The 16,204-nt window shown below is 50.0% G+C and overlaps 1 protein-coding gene across 4 annotated transcripts in view; it reads left to right on the top strand.

The window, feature by feature from the left end:
* The window catches only part of nup98 (nucleoporin 98 and 96 precursor), a 29,846-nt gene that overhangs the window by 9,460 nt on the left and 4,182 nt on the right, over positions 1-16,204 (top strand). For all 4 annotated transcript variants that reach the window (XM_075487273.1, XM_075487272.1, XM_075487270.1 and 1 more), the window contains 19 exons: positions 1,414-1,601; positions 1,721-1,837; positions 2,745-2,928; positions 3,012-3,111; positions 4,371-4,484; positions 4,565-4,703; positions 5,492-5,669; positions 5,766-5,927; positions 7,068-7,304; positions 8,649-8,778; positions 8,854-9,083; positions 9,204-9,388; positions 11,280-11,542; positions 11,623-11,898; positions 12,964-13,121; positions 13,243-13,383; positions 13,466-13,617; positions 13,761-13,982; positions 15,440-15,681. In XM_075487273.1, the coding sequence (XP_075343388.1) occupies positions 1,414-1,601; positions 1,721-1,837; positions 2,745-2,928; positions 3,012-3,111; positions 4,371-4,484; positions 4,565-4,703; positions 5,492-5,669; positions 5,766-5,927; positions 7,068-7,304; positions 8,649-8,778; positions 8,854-9,083; positions 9,204-9,388; positions 11,280-11,542; positions 11,623-11,898; positions 12,964-13,121; positions 13,243-13,383; positions 13,466-13,617; positions 13,761-13,982; positions 15,440-15,681 (3,418 nt within the window). The remainder of the gene's footprint in view (positions 1-1,413; positions 1,602-1,720; positions 1,838-2,744; positions 2,929-3,011; positions 3,112-4,370; positions 4,485-4,564; positions 4,704-5,491; positions 5,670-5,765; positions 5,928-7,067; positions 7,305-8,648; positions 8,779-8,853; positions 9,084-9,203; positions 9,389-11,279; positions 11,543-11,622; positions 11,899-12,963; positions 13,122-13,242; positions 13,384-13,465; positions 13,618-13,760; positions 13,983-15,439; positions 15,682-16,204) is intronic.

Raw genomic sequence — 16,204 nt, 5'->3', positions numbered from 1 at the left:
CACGCAGCTAACAGGAAGTGTTTGGCCGTTAGCTCACGCAGCTAACAGGAAGTGTTTGGCCGTTAGCTCACGCAGCTAAAAGGAAGTGTTTGGCCGTTAGCTCACGCAGCTAACAGGAAGTGTTTATAAGGAAGATGTCCGGGTGAAATTTAGAGAAAGTGAATAGATGTAGATGGTGGTGACGGGGAAAAGGTGGAGGTAGATGGGGCTCAGGGGGGTCTGAAAGGAAACCAGTGTGGTGAGGACTGTGTTTCTCTGAGTCCTGATGAAGTACTGGGGGATCAGACCCTCTGAGAAGACAGATGTGACAGATGCTGAGCCCACTGAGCTGCTGTCCCACTAACTAACTGATGATTTCTGGACTCTGAGAACAGATGAAACTAACAGCTCAGAATCAGGATCTGATTAAAGCTGCAGTCTGCAGGATTTGTTGTTGTCGTACGTAAAGTCCTAATTTTTGGCATTTTAAGAGTTTACATGATCTATCAGAACGCTTGAAGTTGAAAACGGTGACCTCCGTAGTCGCAAAATGCAAGAAATGCTTATTTTTTTTTTTAACCCAAAAATAAAAAGTTATTCAACTTCCTGTCCTGTCCCATCAAAACACATGAGAACTCGTGCACGTCTACGTGCACGCCAGATGCGCGTACACGACTCCTCATTCATCAACTCACCTGCCATTTGCGATCATGGAAGACACAATAAGTAGACTAGCCCGTAATGAAGTTCAATAGTCCAGATAAATAAGCGTGGGGACGAGCCTACCTTGTATCGCGCGTGCACAATCGGTGATTGACAGGCAGCAGAGCCCAGCTCGTAACCTGATTGGTTACCTTTTACCGGTCCGGTCTGCAATTTTGTAAACAAACCTGCTGGCTTTGGAGGGACCTAGCGGGACATATAGGGGACCCAGAGAACTCTTTTTTTTTTTGTATTGGGGTATTTAATGTACTACTTTCAGAATCCCCGGACAGTTCCAGGCATTATGCTTGAAAAGAGTTGCAGACTGCAGCTTTAAAGACTGATTCTGATTCTGACACTGATTCTTACTGACGTTCATTTCACTGATTTTTTTTTTTTTTTTTTTTTTTTTTTTTTTTTTTTTTTTTTTTTTTTTTTTTTTTTTTCTGTTTTTTATCAGGATAAAAGTAGAGAAAAACAGGAAAAATATCAGAAGCTGGAACAGCTTTGTTCATAGTCGTGTTCATAAGTTCAGAAAAGGATCAAAAAGGGAAAAATAAGATAAAATCCTGTGGAAATGTGTTCAGAATCCTGTGATGTCATCAGTGATGTCACCACAGGTAAATCGGGTGATTAAATCGTAAACTTTGGCTCAGACTTTATCTTATTTTTCCTTTAAAAACAATCGGAGTCCGTCCGTCTTCCTGATTTCACCCTCTGTGTATCTGACAGCGTCTGAAACCGACCAATCCGACGGCCCAGAAGGCTCTGACCACGCCCACCCACTACAAGCTGACCCCCCGGCCTGCCACCCGAGTCCGACCCAAGGCGCTGACGTCCTCTGGAGCCTCCAAGTCGCAGCTCTTTGACGGTCTGGACGACGACGAGCCGTCGCTCACCAACGGCGCCTTCGTCCCCAGGTACCCGCCTCGTCGCCACGGTGACGGCGTTTAAAGCCTTGAGGGATCGGCTCGGAGTGGGGACTGTAAGCAGGAAGGTGGGGTTCCTCGGTGCTGACGGTGTTTTTTTTTCTCCACAGGAAGAGCATCAAGAAGCTGGTTCTAAAGAACCTGAACAGCAGCCAGTACAGCAGCCCGCAGAGCAAGGAGGGCGACGACCTCGCCTCGCCGTCAGAGTATCCTCAGAACGGACACAGGTGAGATAAAACAGGAGGGCAGATAGAACACGCCTCTGTATTTCATAATGTACGAGATAAAGATCTGAGCCGGCAGATGGAGCATAACTCCTCCAGAACTGTCTGAGCTGCTGCTGCTGCTGATGGGAACATCTGTCACAGAAAGCTCTTAAAGCTGAAAGATGTGGAGGAATTTTCAATTAAAGCAGAATAAAAATCTGCGTTTGAAACCGCATACTTCTCCTACTTCTCAGAATCTAAACGACTACTATCTCACTCTTTATAGAGTTTAGAGCTTAAGCGAAATCAGCTTCAGGCCGGCCACGTTTAGATCCCCAACGTGTTGAAAACCTGACAAAATACCGGCTATTTACAATTTAGTTCCCACGAATTCGGCGCTACTAAAGCTAGCCGCAGTGAGCTAACGCACTTCCGGTTATTTTCACAAAATAAAATACCCGTTGCCTTTTATCACAGGGAAAGCCATTACCATACAATTGGTGCTTTTGTTTTGAAAACGGGAAGTGAACCTACCCTCGTTGTAGCTAGCTTGAAACTGCCGTTTTGACAGGAAATGACGATCGGCGACGTCACGTTACGTTGCATCTTGGGTAGTTTGGGTATGAGTAGTAACCTCATGATGCATACCCAACATTTAGGAGAATCTAGTATGCATCCGGGAACTTCTCGCTGACTCAAACTCGCTTACTAACTCAGAAAGTTAGTAGGAGTGGTATGCGGTTTGGAACACAGCCCAGGATGTGAGGGGTCTGTAGAGATTTTTACTGCCCTTTTCCCGGCCCTGGACCGGTGGGAGGTCGGTTCCAATAATCCTCTCTGCAGCCCTGATTGTCCGTTGCAGTTTGTCTCGTTTCGTGAACCTCCCGAACTCTCAGGATGTTAAACCCTGAACTTTGTCTGCCCGCAGCCCCGTGGAGGACGAGCTTCAGGAGGCGCAGAGTCCAAGTAGCCGCACCGACGACGACCCGGAGGTCACTCAGTTCTACGTGAACCCCATCGCCAAGCCCATCCCGCAGGGCCGTGCCCAGACCAGCCTGCAGGACACCATCAGCGAGCTCAACATGCACCGAGCGCCCAGGAACGGCCTGGAGGTCAGCAGGCGGACGGCAGCAGCGCTTCTTCACCGAGCTATCGGGCGGTTACTGAGACCTTTGTTTCCTGTTTCTGTTCTCAGCTGAGCAGCGACGACGTGTCGGCGTCTCTGGGGGAGGAGTCTCTGCAGGAGGACCGGGAGGAGGAGCCTCAGGAGTTCCAGCAGCCGCCTCACCCCGCAGGTCAGACACGATGCAGCTAAACCCGCAGAGGCCCGCCTCCTGTTCGCTGTAAACGGGTTAAAGGGATAGTTCGCCTCTTCTGACATGAAGCTGTGTAACATCCCATATCAGCAGCATCATTTCTGAACATCTTCTTACCCCCTGCTGCGTCCTGTGAGCAGAGTTCCAGCCTCGTTTTGGTGTTGATGAAGGTAGTCCGGCTAGTTGGCTGGGGTTTAAAAAATAAAGCGTTTTGCTTCTCAAAACAATATGCGTTCAACAGTAGGGGTGGGTATTGGCAAAGAAGTCACGATTCACATGCCACAATGCGATACTATCACGATACTTGAATTATTGCGATGCATTGCGATATTTTCACTGAACATACTTAAAAAAAAAAAATACAGCCATTACCAGTGGCTGACTGGCTGTGTATGATCTGGATAGTGTCTTCAATTGATACATAACTCAAAGCAAATCAATTCAAAACTGTATTTATTGAAACAACTTTTGGAGGTATTGCCATTAAAACAAATATTACTGGACACACTCATCACAAAAAGTGCATAGGCTTTATAAAACTATAAAAAAAATCAAATAAATATAAACATCCCTTGCAGCGAAATGCATCAATTGAATGTGTCCTATCATTAAAGGCATAAAAAAAAAATAGATACTTGGCGTCAAGAATCAATGCAGTAGATCGCGAAAATTAGACTCGCGATGCATCGTCATGACGATAATTTTGCACACCCCTATTAAACAGAGTAATACATTTGCATCACAAAATGGTTCTCCAGGAAAAAGTCAAACCTCACAATCTCTTGGCCCTATTTTCTCTCCCTTCGTATCACTGCCTGCTGTGCAGACCGAGCAGCAAACACCGTAACAGGCGCGGCTGTCGGCAGCAGGCAGTGATACGAAGGGAGAGAAAATAGGGCCAAGCGATTGTGAGGTCTGACTTTTCCTGGAGAACCATTTTGTGATGCAAATGTATTACTCTGTTGAACGCATATTGTTCTGAGAAGCAAAACGCTTTATTTTTTAAACCCCAGCCAACTAGCCGGACTACCTTCATCAACACCAAAACGAGGCTGGAACTCTGCTCACAGGACGCAGCAGGGGGTAAGAAGATGTTCAGAAATGATGCTGCTGATATGGGATGTTACACAGCTTCATGTCAGAAGAGGCGAACTGTCCCTTTAAGACCACCTCTGAGCCCCTCCCCCTGCGCTGTGTGAAAACATGGCGTCAGACTGACAGCGGGTTCTGTGTTTCAGGCATCGTTCTGAACCGTGTGGGTTACTACACCATCCCCTCCCTGGAAGATCTGGCCGAGATGGTGGATGAAAACGGGGAGTGCGTGGTGGAAAACTTCACCATCGGCAGGAAAGGTAACGGCCACCGACTTCCTGCTGGGCGTGGAGGGCGAGGAGCCCGATTGGACTGCTCATGTTCCGATTGGTTCCAACAGGTTACGGCTCCATCTTCTTCCCCGGCGAGGTGAACGTGACGGGCCTGAACCTCGACGAGATCGTCCACTTCAGACGCAAAGAGGTCATCGTGTACCCGGACGACAAAAACAAGCCGTCAGAGGGGGAGGGGCTTAACAGGTGAGTGATGGCAGCCCAAGGCTGTGTTCGAAACTACATACTTCCATACTGCATACTACATACTTCCATACTGCATACTACATACTTCCATACTGCATACTACATACTTCCATACTGCATACTACATACTTCCATACTACATACTGCATACTACATACGTCCCTACTACATACTGCATACTTCCATACTACATACTTCCATACTGCATACTTCCATACTGCATACTTCCATACTGCATACTTCCATACTACATACTTCCATACTACATACTTCCATACTACATACTTCCATACTGCATACTACATACTTCCCTACTACATTCTTCCCTAGCGCATACTTCCCTACTGCATACTTCCCTACTGCATACTTCCATACTGCATACTTCCATACTTCCCTACTGCATACTTCCATACTGCATACTTCCATACTTCCCTACTGCATACTTCCATACTGCATACTTCCATACTTCCCTACTGCATACTTCCATGCTGCATACTTCCATACTAACATATATAACATAACATTTGACAGGAAATGACGATTGGCGACGTCACGTTACGTTGCATCTTGGGTAGTTTGAGTATGAGTAGTAACCTCATGATGCATACCCAACATTTCGGAGAATCTAGTATGCATCCGGGAACTTCTCGCTTACTCAAACTCGCATACTAACTCAGAAAGTTAGTAGGAGAAGTATGCGGTTTGGAATACAGCCCATATTTGTCCCAACCTGCAGCTGGTCCCCGCGTCTCTGTCTGATGGGTTTGGTTTGTTCCGTGTGTTCGCAGGCGGGCTGAGGTCACGCTGGACGGCGTTTGGCCGAACGACAAGACGAGTTGCACTCAGATCCGGAGCCCCGAGCGTCTGGCCGACATGAACTACGAGGGCCGGCTGGAGAAGGCGTCCCGCAAGCAGGGCGCCCGCTTCCTGGAGTACCGCACGGAGACCGGATCCTGGGTGTTCGAGGTGGGTCGCACGGCGCTCTGACCTTCAAAGAGTCACATGACTGCACGTGATGTCACGTACTCGGCTTTAAGTGACTCCTCCCCCTCTTCCTGTCAGGTGGCCCATTTCTCCAAGTACGGCCTCCAGGACTCCGACGAGGACGAAGACGTCCCGCCGAAAGCCGAGCCCAAGAAGCTGAAGACCATGATGTCACTTCCTGCCTCCAGGCTGCAGCAGCTGCTTCCGCCCTCCCAGCAGCAGGTGGCGCCGCAGGCTCAGGTAGAGCAGCCGGCGCCCCGCCACACTCACTGATTAAAGCTGTCGCTCACAGACGCTCGTTTCTGATTGTAGAGCTGAGAAATGTTTGGTGACATCATCACGCTTCGGTCTGAGACTTTAAAGGTTTGAGGAGTTAAATTCTTTCCTCTGCGTTCATGCGCTGAGCTGAAAGACTCGACAGGAAGTAGATCCTGGTTTTTTTCACATTAAAAGCTGCCGCAGATTTTCTTCTTCAGGGTAAAATCTCAGCCGACGGTGAATGTTCGTCGGCTTATTTATCCAAGTGGAAAACAAACTTTTTATCAGATTTTCAAACTTGATGCAGAAAAACCAGGAAATTATGGAGTTCTCCCGTTTTATATGGAGACAGAAACCAGCTGAATGTTCTCTGTAGAAGCACCGCAGGAATGTTTTTATCTCAGTAAAACTGATGGAATCCTGATTCAAAGCTTTCCCCATCAGTCGCTGCAGCGCTCCTGTTCAGCAGCTCTGCAGGAGGGAAACGTTTCCCTCAGATTGTGTTTGCTGCTCGTGTTATTGAACTGACGTTTCCTGAGGAAAAGGCTGAACTGAAAGCTGAGCTCAGCCTCCACCTCCCATCAGCCCCACATCGTCACTGATGGTGGAAATGTGCTGGTTTGAGTTGTGGGGACTCCAGATGTTTCACCAGAGGTTCCACTTTAACCCAAACACTGATCCGTGAGTCACATGGTCGGTGTTCTCTGGTGTTTCTCGGCCTCAGAAAAGCTTCTGATGTGTTTCTCTGACCTTTTATGTGCAGTTTTTAACGGACGAGCAGAAACTAAAATAACTTTTAATGTTCCTCATGAGTCTGATTTAACGTGTGTGACATGAAATGTACGAATATTCACTCTGAATTTATGAAAGAAATAAAGTTACTGAAGACGACTGAAGTCACGTTTTTGTCTTTGTTGGCCCGCAGAGTTCCGAGTCTGTTAGTTCCAAGTCTGATCGGCTGATGGAGACGTAGTTTGTGTCTTCGGGGCTGAAATATTTTCAGTTTTCAGGCTCAGAAATGTTCGTTTGTTGCTTCTGCTTCCGTCTCTGTCGAGCAGCCGATGAAATGTGTTCGTCTCAGACTTATTCCGCCTGTCCTCACGCTCTCGTGTCTGTCTTCAGTCCACCGTTGTGGATCTGGCGAGCGGCGTGGCGGAGCTGGACAGCGACATGGCCGACATCACTCAGAGCCTCCCGACAGAGAGCATGCTGGGAGGAGAGGAGGACGGCGACCTGCTGCCGGAGGACATGGACGTGATGGGCGGGAAGCCGGGCGCTTTTGTGTCCGTGGAGCACGACGGCGTCTCTGCGTCCGGCCACATCGCCTCCTCGCTGGGGATCAACCCGCACACTCTGCAGGTAGAGCCGCAGGAAACTTAGGAAACCTAGCAAATCAGGTGTTAGTTCCACCGTCTGCAGAGCGGCGTCAGACCGGTTAGAAACGTCAGGTCAGAGTTTATGATCCTAGTAAATATCAGGCAGGAAGTGGGACGGCTTTTAAAATAGACACTGCCTGTGTTCTAAACCGCATACTTCTCCTACTAACTTTTTGAGTGAGTATGCCAGTTTGAGTAAACAAGAAGTTCCCGGATGCATACTAGATTCTCTGAAATGTTGGGTATGCATCATGAGGTTACTACTCATACTCAAACTACCCAAGATGCAACGTAACGTGACGTCGCCGATCGTCATTTCCTGTCAAAACGGCAGTTTCAAGCTAGCTACAACGAGGGTAGGTTCACTTCCTGTTTTCAAAACAAAAGCACCAATTGTATGGTAATGGCTTTCCCTATGATAAAAGGCAACGGGTATTTTATTTTGTGAAAATAACTGGAAGTGCGTTAGCTCACTGCGGCTAGCTTTAGTAGCGCCGAATTCGTGGGAACAAAATTGTAAACAGCCGGTATTTTGTCAGGTTTTCAACACGTTGGGGATCTAAACGTGGCCGGCCTGAAGCTGATTTCTCTTAAGCTCTAAACTCTGTAAACTTTAGCAACATTTGAAACATTTTCAGGTGAGGAAGTAGGAGAAGTATGCGGTTTCAAACGCAGCCAGAGTTTATAATCCGAGTAAATATCAGGCAGGAAGTCGGACGGCTTTTAAAACAGACAGTGATCTTAAATTAGATGGCCAGGTTGAAGCAGTGGTGGAGTCCATCCTCGTTTGGACTTGCACTGGAGGAACCACCAACCTGAACCAACCATAACACGTAATATTTAAGTAAAAGTGGCTGCAGTGAAGAAAAAAATCAAATGTGGGAAAAGAAAATGTTCTGATTGATGTTTAGTAAAATTTTAAATCAAATGTATTCATGAAGCACATTTAAAAACTGACTCCCAGCCCCTCATCTGACCCTGCCCTTGGTCTGAAGGCTCAAAGAGCCAAAGAAATCCGGCTTTCTGAGGTCAAACTGAAGACGGTCACCTGGGAAGATGTCCGGACGTGAATGTAAACGGTGCAAACATCATTTTAGGTTTCTGTCCATTAATTTTTACACCTGTGGATCCATCGTTCTATGTCCAACCTGTCCACCTTGAATCACATCAAGCTAACGTTAGCTAACTACCGACTAGGCTAACAGGATAATATTAGCTAATTTGACGAGCACTTACTGGTCAGAATGGATATACAGATGACGAACAAAGTTGGAAGTTATGCCGGATGCTTAACACTCAAACTCTGGGTTCGACTCTCTTCCTGCAGATCATGAAGGCGTCTCTGTTCGCTGAGGACGATGACGAAGGCGAGGCTTTCCAGGACCGGGGCGCCCTGAAGCTCGCCGACATCTCGTCTCCCCGCCTCGTCCTGCCGGGCGCTCAGGGCCGGCCCTCCGGTATGGACCCCCGACCTCCGTCCTCCTCCTCCCTCAGGTGAAGCTTTCCTGACTCCTCTTCCTCTGTCTCTGCAGCCGGAGGGCTCCTTCAGGCCCGGTTCGCCTCTCAGTTCTCGGACCCCCCCCGGCCTCCCCGGCCTGCGTCCCGGGGGTCTCCGGCGGCGGTGGACCCCTCCCGGCCCCTGCAGTGGAAGGGCGCCTCGTTCCTGCTGCCCCAGAGAACGGCGGAGCCTCCCATCAGGACGGTGGGAGTGCGGCGCCTGGGCGGCCCCGTCTCCCTGAAGGAGTCGGCCACTCAGGGGAAGGTGGGCGCTTTCATCCCGTGTTCAGTCGGGCTCAGCGACTCGTTCTTTGGTGCTTCACGCTGTTTTCTGAGCAAAGCTTTTTCTCCGGTAACAGTTTGTGTCGTCGTTGTCTTTTTTCAGGGGGATCTGCTGATGGACATGGGGATGTTTTCCACCCGCTCCTTCAGGGTGGGCTGGGGGCCCGGCTGGACGCTGGCGCACTGCGGCAGCCAGCTGAGTTCGCAGACGTCCGGACACCTCGAACGCCACGAACTCTCCACCAAAACGGACTTCAGCTTCCTGCCGAAAGCTGCCAGGAGCAAACCGTAAGAACCGAAGCCGCTCTGACACTTAGAAGGTTCAGCCACACTTCCTGTAACTCTGACACCTCGTTCTGACTGAAAGCGAGCGAAACTGACGCGATACGACAACAGAATTAAACGAGGGCGTCCTGATATGCAGCGTGACGATTCTATTGGTTCAGAAAGTCCTCACCTGAAACACCGAGTTCTCCGGCTCCCTTCGGCTCAGATCTTTGTGGTTCGGGTGTTTGTGGTCATAAACCATCGGGTGCTGTTCCACGGTAAAGATTCTCCTCGTTCGTTATTCCCTGAGTGATGCTAAGCTAGTTAGCTGACCTGTTGCTAACTAGCTTGTCAACAGGAAGCAGTGTGTTCATTTCAACCAATAAGAAGTGTTTAGGGGCGGGACTAGGGATGGAAATTGATGAGATTTTTACAATTACATTTTCGATTCTGCTTAACGATTCGGTTCTTTGTCGGTTCCCTTATCGATTCTCATTTGGAGAAAAAGGACAACAAACGGGTCGATTAGCATCAACTTTGTTTAGTTTAGAAGTAACACGAGTCATGACCTCACAAACCCAACAACGGTGAGGTCCACATTGGTCTATCCTGGCCTGGGTAATTTAACTCTTCCTGCTCTGGTGAAAGGAGAAGCTGGAGGTAGAGGTGAACTGGGGGTAGTACCACCAGCCTCTGGCTCTGAGCCAGTCAGGCTCTGTCTCTCATGATTTCATCTAAATGTAATGCCTGAGAAGGCATTCATTTAACCTTAACCGTTACTAACAGCAGCTTTTACAATCAGGCAAATGGTGCTAACATGATAGGCAGTGTTTGTTAGTTAGTTAGTGACCTGCAGTGTTAGCCGAGGACTTGCTAACGTTGCTAACGTTGCTGGGTTCAGATTCACCAACGTTAATCATTCATTCATAGTTATTGCATGTTGGTAGTATTTCCTCCCTTTGGTGAAATATTCACTTTGCAAGTTGCCCTGTTGTCGTCTTTTTTAGGGATGTGTAACCAAACTTTCGAGCGTTTGTACCGCTTGGGCGCCATGTTTACTGTTGGCTGCTGGCTGCGCTGGACTCGCCACGCAACGCTGCGTGGTGACGTCATTCACGCCCACTGGGATCGATAAGGGAATCATTTGCAACATCGCCAAACGAGTCCAAGGAATTGAAACACTGGGAACCGGTTCTCAACAAGAACCGGTTCTCGATTCCCATCCCTAGGCGGGACGCCTCGAAATGTTGTCCAAATAGAGACAGCACGGGCGATTTTATAAGGGGTCGGCGTGATCGCTGGACGGAGTGACTTCGCTCGCGGCATGTCAGGACAGGCTGATTTTAAAAAGTACGAATTCTGATCACTTTTTATCAATCGCTGGCGTTCAGTCAGGATGAGGTGTGAGGAGGAAAACGAGTCCTGTATGACCTGCAGGGTGCTCGTCCTCGCTGTGGAAACAGCCTGTTGCATACGCTGCCTTGTTCTCTGCTTTTCCTGCGCTGCATGTGTAGCTGCTGTAGTCTGGTTGCGTGTATAATCAACACTCTGATGGCCGGAATATAGGATCTGCACTTTAATGCCTATAAGAGCAGACACACAGGGACCTCCCACGTTCTGGGCTTTTTAAAAGAAATATACATATATAATTACAAATAAAATGTCCCATTGGCTATTAATTCTGCATTTCAAAATTAAATTAAGAGCAAAAAACCAACAATGAACAACAAACAATACAAAATATAACATATTTAAAGTTTAAATAAAGGCTCCCTGTTAAAATAAAATAAAAATGTGTTTCCTATGTGCACCTTTGATATGTAACACACTCCTACTGTGGATATCCCTCTAATGCAGACCATACAATTAATTGACGCGTCGTAACGGTTAACTTGTTTCGTTTCTCCTGCAGACTCACAGAAAGCCCCTTTAAGGTGGTTCTGGAGCAGCTGGCGGGTCTGGAGCCGCCGCAGGGGAAGGACGAGGACGAGGAGGACGAGGACGAGAGCCAGGCGGGGCTGCAGCGCCCCCTGGAGATCTGCCTGAAGCACAGCGCCGTCAGCGTCCCCGACGGCTCCGCCTGCCCGCTGGTGCAGCCGCAGCCCGGCGTGGCGGCGCTGCACGAGTACGCCGAGTGGATCACGGAGCTGAGCGACAAACGTGGCGCCGCAGAGCGTGAGTGGGCTCGCAGATCGAGCTGCAGAAGGAAGGTTTTATAGGTGAGACTCACAGAAACTCTCCCCTCCCCCCCGCAGCCCTGCTGGGCCACTGGGCCGAGGTCTGGACTCTGTGCGAGGCCCTGTGGGGCCGGCTGGGGCCCTCAGAACCGGAGCCGGGCGCCGACACGCCCAGCGAGTACGACCAGCAGCTGGAGAGGAGGCGCACCTTCTCGGCCTGGCTGTCCCACGGCGCCGCCCGCAGGGTGGAGGAGGAGGTCGCTGTGGCGGGGAAAGGGCGCCATACGGACGCCATCTTCAGCTACCTGACGGGCAATCGCATCAGCGAGGCGTGCCGGGTGGCCCAGAAGGAAGGTGAGCGGCCCCCTCACTTCTACCTGAGGAGCTGGGATTGGGCCGAACATGTATGATTGAACAGTTAAAGGTTAAAGCAGCTTAAAGGGACAGTTCTCCTCTTTAAAGGGACAGTTCGCCTCATTAAAGGGACAGTTCGCCTCTTCTGACATGAAGCTGTGTAACATCCCATATCAGCAGCATCATTTCTGAACATCTTCTTACCCCCTGCTGCGTCCTGTGAGCAGAGTTCCAGCCTCGTTTTGGTGTTGATGAAGGTAGTCCGGCTAGTTGGCTGGGGTTTAAAAAATAAAGCGTTTTGCTTCTCAGAACAATATGCGTTGAACAGAGTAATACATTTGCATTACAAAATGGTTCTCCAGGAAAAAGTCAGACCTCACAATCTCTTGGCCCTATTTTCTCTCCCTTCGTATCACTGCCTGCTGTGCAGACCGAGCAGCAAACACAGTAACAGGCGCGGCTGTCGGCAGGCGGCTTTCCTTTTTCTTTCCTTTTCTTTCATTTTCTTTTCCTTCCTTCCTTTCTTTCTCTTTACTTTTTTCTTTCCTTTCTTTTTGTTTCGTTTTCTTTTGTTTCCTTCTTTTCCTTTACCTGCTGTGCAGACTGAGCAGCCCCCTGCTTCCGAGCAGTAAACACCGTAACAGGCGCGGCTGTCGGCAGCAGGCAGTGATACGAAGGGAGAGAAAATAGGTCCAAGAGATTGTGGGCTCTGACTTTTTCCTGGAGAACCATTTTGTGATGCAAATGTATTACTCTGTTGAACGCATATTGTTCTGAGAAGCAAAACGCTTTATTTTTTAAACCCCAGCCAACTAGCCGGACTACCTTCATCAACACCAAAACGAGGCTGGAACTCTGCTCACAGGACGCAGCAGGGGGTAAGAAGATGTTCAGAAATGATGCTGCTGATATGGGATGTTACACAGCTTCATGTCAGAAGAGGCGAACTGTCCCTTTAATGAGGCGAACTGTCCCTTTAAAGGAGCAGGAAGTAGAGCCTCAGCAGGACGCACCTGTAACCTGAAAGTTTATAAACTCTGCTGACGAGCAGCCGTGTGTCTGCAGGAGACCACCGGCTGTCCCTGCTGCTGTCCCAGGCCGTGGGCTCGCAGTGCTGCCGCGACCTGCTCGCCCTGCAGCTCGCCGACTGGAACCGGATGCAGACGGACTGCTACCTGACCGAGGAGCGCCTTCGCATCTTCACGCTGCTCGCTGGGAAACCTGTAAGCACCCGAAGCTGTTTGTTCGTCTGCAGTCTGACAGAAACTTGTTTTTAGTAACCACGGATACAGGTGTCAGTGTATCACCTGTATCGGGTGTTAACAGGTGTGTTTCCCCCCTCAGGTGTGGCAGTCCTCGGACTCGGTGGTGAACGTGTGCTCGCAGCTGGACTGGAAGCGCTGCGTGGCGGTGCACCTGTGGTTCATGCTGACTCCCACGGCGTCTGTGGCCGACGCCCTCGCCAAATACGAGGCTGCCTTCCAGGTGAGCTGCTGCTGCCGCCCTCTCAGCCGTCTTCTTTCCTGGTGTCTGACTGCATTTGATGCTCATTGCTTCCGTCCTGCAGGGCTCGGAGGAGGCAGGAAAGTACGCCTGCGCCCCCCGGCCCCCCTACCTGGAGGCTGAGGAGGCCGACGAGGAGGTCGAGGAGGAGGAGGAGGAGTCTAAGCGGCCTCTGTTTGACCTGTGCTTCCACCTGCTGAAGCTCTACAGCGACAGGTAAACCAGGCTGTGAACCACAGGACCTCAGAGGTGGAAGCGCTGCCCCCTGGTGGCAGACTGTTGGTACTGCATCTCTATGTTCCAGGTTGTGTCTGCGGCTGAGTTATGAGTCTGACAGCCTGCTGTGTGTCCTCCCGCAGACATTACAGCCTGCAGCAGCTGTTGGACCCTCTCACGGTCACCTGGCGGCGCCTGGATTACCGCCTCAGCTGGCACCTGTGGGGCGTCCTGCAGGCGCTGCACTACGCCCACCTGAGCGCCTCGCGGCAGGGACTCCTCCACGCCAGCTACGCCGCTCAGCTGGAGAGCGCCGGCCTGTGGCACATGGCCGTCTTCATCCTGCTGCACATCCCCGACCACACGTACGTCCATCAGACCCGTTTATCTGAGACAACAGGAAGTTTATTTGTTTTTTATTTCAAGGATGGCCCCTCGAGATGCAGCATCTCATTTTTGAGGGGATCCTTAAGCAAGGCATCTTTATTTATACAGCGCATTTCACACCACAGGCAACTCAATGTGCTTTACATAAAGACGAGGCATTTAAAAGAACAGCATAAAAACGAGCAATTTAAAGAGGGAAAAAAACAAGAGGTTGCAGGGGATGCGGAGAAGCTGGTCAGTTCCACGTGTTCTGGGACTGCTCACATATCGGGTAAAGAAGGTAAAGAACGGGATGGATATAGTTTTGGGGACGAGCATGCTGTTCACATTTGATGCTCTTTACATGAGAAGAGGGACGGAAGGTTGTCAAGATCAGCTGATAAATATGTTTGGGATCATGACGGTGTCTGGCAAAAAAGCCATAACTAGGAAACGGATGCAAGCAGAGGAGCCTGAAAGGAAAGATTGGGTGGACGTAATGCACAATATTTATATGACATTTTCTATCAGATTAGAATCTGGCAAATTTAAGAATTACTGGAAAAATTGGTTGGACTTTGTTTCCCCATTGAGGTCAGATTTTGTTGAATAAAACCCTGGGGACAGGAGGAACCCTTACATAGCTGCAGATTGTATATAGTTCATTTGCACGGATATTTAAATGAGAAGAAGGAACAGTAAATGCCAGGTACTGAAAGTGTTCGGGCAGGTTTGAAGTACATAAAGGAAAGAAAGGTTAAAATGCTTCAATACAGATACAGAGTGTGGGCACAATAGTTTGTTGAATACGGGAAGGATAATGTGAAAAATGTGGAATTGTGGTTGTTCGCCTGTATGGAAAACAAAAACTCAATAAAAATTTGCAAATTTAAATAAATAAAGAGGAGGAAAAAAAATAGAATAAAAATTAAAACACAGATAAAAGCAATCAAAGAAGAAGGGAAAAAATAAAAATATAAACTCAACCCTAAGCACACGGAAAGAGAAATGTTTTTAACCTGGATTTAAAAGTGCGACTGGGGCCAGACTGGGGCCAGACTGGGGGTGGCCAGACTGGGGGTGGCCAGACTGGGGCCAGACTGGGGCCAGACTGGGGCCGGACTGGGGGTGGCCAGACTGGGGGGGGCCAGACTGGGGCCAGACTGGGGCCAGACTGGGGGTGGCCAGACTGGGGGTGGCCAGACTGGGGCCAGACTGGGGGTGGCCAGACTGGGGGTGGCCAGACTGGGGGTGGCCAGACTGGGGCCGGACTGGGGCCAGACTGGGGCCGGACTGGGGCCGGACTGGGGGGGGCCAGACTGGGGCCGGACTGGGGCCGGACTGGGGCCAGACTGGGGCCGGACTGGGGCCAGACTGGGGCCAGACTGGGGCCAGACTGGCTGTTCTGCCCGGGTGTGAGAAAGTAAAACCTTTGTCTCTCTCTCTGCGTCCTCAGCCAGCGGGAGCGAGCTGTGAGGGCCATGCTGACGCTGCACTGCCCCCTGCAGGACACCGACCGCTCGCTCCGCAGGGAGCGCTTCCTGACGGAGCGGCTGCTGGTCCCGGATCAGTGGATCCACGAGGCCAAGGCCACCCGGGCCCAGCGCCACGCCGACAGGCACCAGCAGGCTCTGCACCTGTACCGGGCCGGATACTGGAACCAGTGCCACCGGCTGCTGATCCAGCACCTGGCCTCAGGTACGCACAGACACCCATGGGAAGGGTTCTGCCTTAAAGGGACAGTTCGCCTCTTCTGACATGAAGCTGTGTAACATCCCATATCAGCAACATCATTTCTGAACATCTTCTTACCCCCTGCTGCGTCCTGTGAGCAGAGTTCCAGCCTCGTTTTGGTGTTGATGAAGGTAGTCCGGCTAGTTGGCTGGGGTTTAAAAAATAAAGCGTTTTGCTTCTCAGAACAATATGCGTTCAACAGAGTAATACATTTGCATCGCAAAATGGTTCTCCAGGAAAAAGTCAGAGCCCACAATCTCTTGGCCCTATTTTCTCTCCCTTCGTGTCACTGCCTGCTGCCGCCTGTTACGCTGTTTGCTGCTGGGAAGAAGGGGACTGCTCGCTCTGCACTTCGATCTGCACGGAAAGGAGAGGGAAGGAAAGGTCAGACTTTTTCCTGGAGAACCATTTTGTGATGCAAATGTATTACTCTGTTGAACGCATATTGTTCTGAGAAGCAAAACGCTTTATTTTTTAAACCCCAGCC

Source organism: Odontesthes bonariensis, chromosome 16 (genome assembly GCF_027942865.1).
Source record: "Odontesthes bonariensis isolate fOdoBon6 chromosome 16, fOdoBon6.hap1, whole genome shotgun sequence".
Classification (NCBI taxonomy): domain Eukaryota; kingdom Metazoa; phylum Chordata; class Actinopteri; order Atheriniformes; family Atherinopsidae; genus Odontesthes; species Odontesthes bonariensis.
This window is presented reverse-complemented; position numbering and strand designations above follow the sequence as displayed.